This window comes from Sinocyclocheilus anshuiensis, unplaced genomic scaffold, assembly GCF_001515605.1.
Source record: "Sinocyclocheilus anshuiensis isolate Anshui unplaced genomic scaffold, SAMN03320099.WGS_v1.1 scaffold4098, whole genome shotgun sequence".
NCBI lineage: Eukaryota > Metazoa > Chordata > Actinopteri > Cypriniformes > Cyprinidae > Sinocyclocheilus > Sinocyclocheilus anshuiensis.
This window is the reverse complement of record NW_015549562.1, coordinates 141,667-144,166: the sequence shown is the minus strand read 5'-3', so window position 1 is coordinate 144,166 and position 2,500 is coordinate 141,667. Positions and strand designations below refer to the sequence as shown.

The 2,500-nt window shown below is 42.3% G+C and overlaps 1 protein-coding gene across 1 annotated transcript in view; it reads right to left on the bottom strand.

The window, feature by feature from the left end:
• The window catches only part of LOC107657194 (probable ATP-dependent RNA helicase DDX46), a 32,018-nt gene that overhangs the window by 27,835 nt on the left and 1,683 nt on the right, over positions 1–2,500 (bottom strand). The window contains exons 2-5 of the mRNA XM_016445219.1: positions 2,172–2,342; positions 2,028–2,090; positions 486–567; positions 114–362 (exon numbers count right to left, since the gene is read on the bottom strand). Coding sequence (XP_016300705.1) covers positions 114–362; positions 486–567; positions 2,028–2,090; positions 2,172–2,342 — 565 coding nt within the window. The remainder of the gene's footprint in view (positions 1–113; positions 363–485; positions 568–2,027; positions 2,091–2,171; positions 2,343–2,500) is intronic.

The following is a 2,500-nucleotide window of genomic DNA, read 5'->3' as shown; positions in this document are numbered from 1 at the left end:
ATGTGATGTTTGGTTCGTTTCATGTCTTATAGCTCTTTAACGTAGACTTTTTAAAAATCCGTAATGGAAAAATAAATGGAAACGAGTTAAATGAGAATTTTTTTGTCTGAAAACGGCATCAGAGCTCTCAAGACTTTCCTAACAGTGTGATGCATATCAGTTAGTTTGTCTGAATGAGTGAAGGCTCTCTGACCGTCATCGTCCTCCAGACTCCACTTCTTCCCCTGCTTCATCTCCTCCAGCTCCTTCTTGAGTTCTCCGATGTTCTCCATGGCTTTCTTCCTCTGCTCCTCCCTCCACTTCTCCACTCGCTCCTTCCTCTTCCTCATCTCCTCCTCCAGAGTGTTCTGGTCAAAGTCCTGCTGCAGAACCAACCGTCGTGAATCAGGTTAATGTGCAGTGAGCTCTGATCACCAAGGCCTTCAGAAGACGACATCTGACGAAAGAAGAAGTCTGAAGACCTGAGCTGACTGAAACACACTTACATCTTCAGCCTTCTCCTCCTCCTTCTCCTCCTTGATCTTCTTCTTGTCAGCGGACAGCTCTGCGTTCTCAGACTTCTCCTTGCTGTAAGATCAGCAGATCACAAGCTTTTGACTCCAAATACTTCTGCTATAATGGCAAAGCTGCTTAGTTGCAAACGTCTTATTTACAGAAACTAGGAGTGGTGATAAATTCAAATAATTAAATTCCATAATCCCAAAATGTAATGTTCTCTCTGGTGCAGACTTTTTTTTTTTTTACCGATGAATTTATATGATTTTCTAGATTTCACAAAAGTAGCAATCATTTGATAAAATATTATAAATCTTGACAAAACTTGTATACGGTATATTGTACATTACCAGTCAAAAGACTTTGAACAGTAATATTTTAAATGTATTTTAAAGAAGTCTCTTCTGCTCACCAAGCCTGCATTTATTTGATCCAAAATACAACAAAAGCTGTAATATTGTGAAATATTTTTACTATTTAAAATAACTGCTTTCGGTTTTAATATCTGTTAAACTGTAATGTATTTCTGTGATGCGCAGCTGTATTTTCAGCATCATTACTCCAGTCTTCAGTGTCACATGATCTTCAGAAATCAGTATAATATGCTGATTTGCTGCTCGAGAAACATTCCTGATTATTATCAATGTTGGAAATTTTTTCAGGATTCTTTGATGAATAGAAAGATCCGAAGATCAGAAATTAATACTTTTATTTAGCAAGGATGCTTTAAATTGATCAAAAGTGATGATAAAGATATTTATAATATTAAAGAATTCAATTTCAGATAAATGCTGTTCTTCTGAACTTTCTATTCATCAAAGTAACCTGAAAGAATTCCACACAGCTGTTTTCAACATGATAATAATAAATGTTTTATATGTACATACAGATTTTTAAAATAAAATAAAATATATAATACATATATGATTTCAGCTTACAACTTGTTTTGTCTAATTTTGAATCATTTAAAGTCATCTTGGAAGTGTGCTGAGGCCTTCTACACTGTTGTAAATAAAACTAAAATTAGTTGCTGTTTCTTTGTGATTAGTTGTGAAATTCACTAGCAATTTCTGAGTGAAAATTCTTTCTGCACCAGATCTGTTTCAGTCCAGGGGGTCTCGGAGCGCAGCGTTACACAGCAAGTTCAAGCACACACACTGTCAAAGCGCTGAGGTGGCTGTGTGTAGATAATGTAGGACAGCGGTTCTCAATTCCAGTCCTGGCATTCCACCGCTCTGCATAATTTGCATGTCTCTGTTATTTAACACACCTGATTCAGATCAGCCGCTCGTTAGAACAGAGCATGTGTGAACTGTGTTCCGATTCACAGGGTCCCTACACAGTGTGACATAATACTCCTCTGTAATATAACTTAAACTCACATCTCGCACACTTTAATGCCCTTTGAATGGAACATATAATGCTCCCTTCCAACTGGAATCGAACAGAACAAACGTCTGAAGTGATAAGAGACACACTCAAGAGCGGTGGGTCGCGAGGACTGGAGTTGAGAAGCGCTGCTGTATGCTGACCTCCTCCCTTGGCTCCTGCGCTCTCGGCTGCGTGAGCGTCTCCTGTCTCGACTCCTGGAGCGCCTGTGAAGAGAGGTGACAGAGCAGAGCGTCAGCAGCGCAGCGGAGCGGATGTGTGCGGTGCATGCGCGGCGCGAGCCTGACCTCGGTCTCTTGCGTTCTCTGGAGCGTGACCTGCGTGACCTCTCTCTGCGGCTGCGCTCGCGGGTGCGGGATCCCGTCTGCTCCTCCTTCTTAGAGCGCTTGGAGTCTGGCGACCGGCTCTTAGACCTGCTGCCGGACCGGCCCTTCGAGCTGGAGCGCTTCCTGTAATGCCTGCAAACACACACACACACACACACACACACACACGCGCACACACAGACACACACACAGTCACACGCGCACACACACACACAGTCACACACGCACACACAGTCACGCGCACACACACACAGTCACAGACAGACACACACACAGTCACAGACAGACAC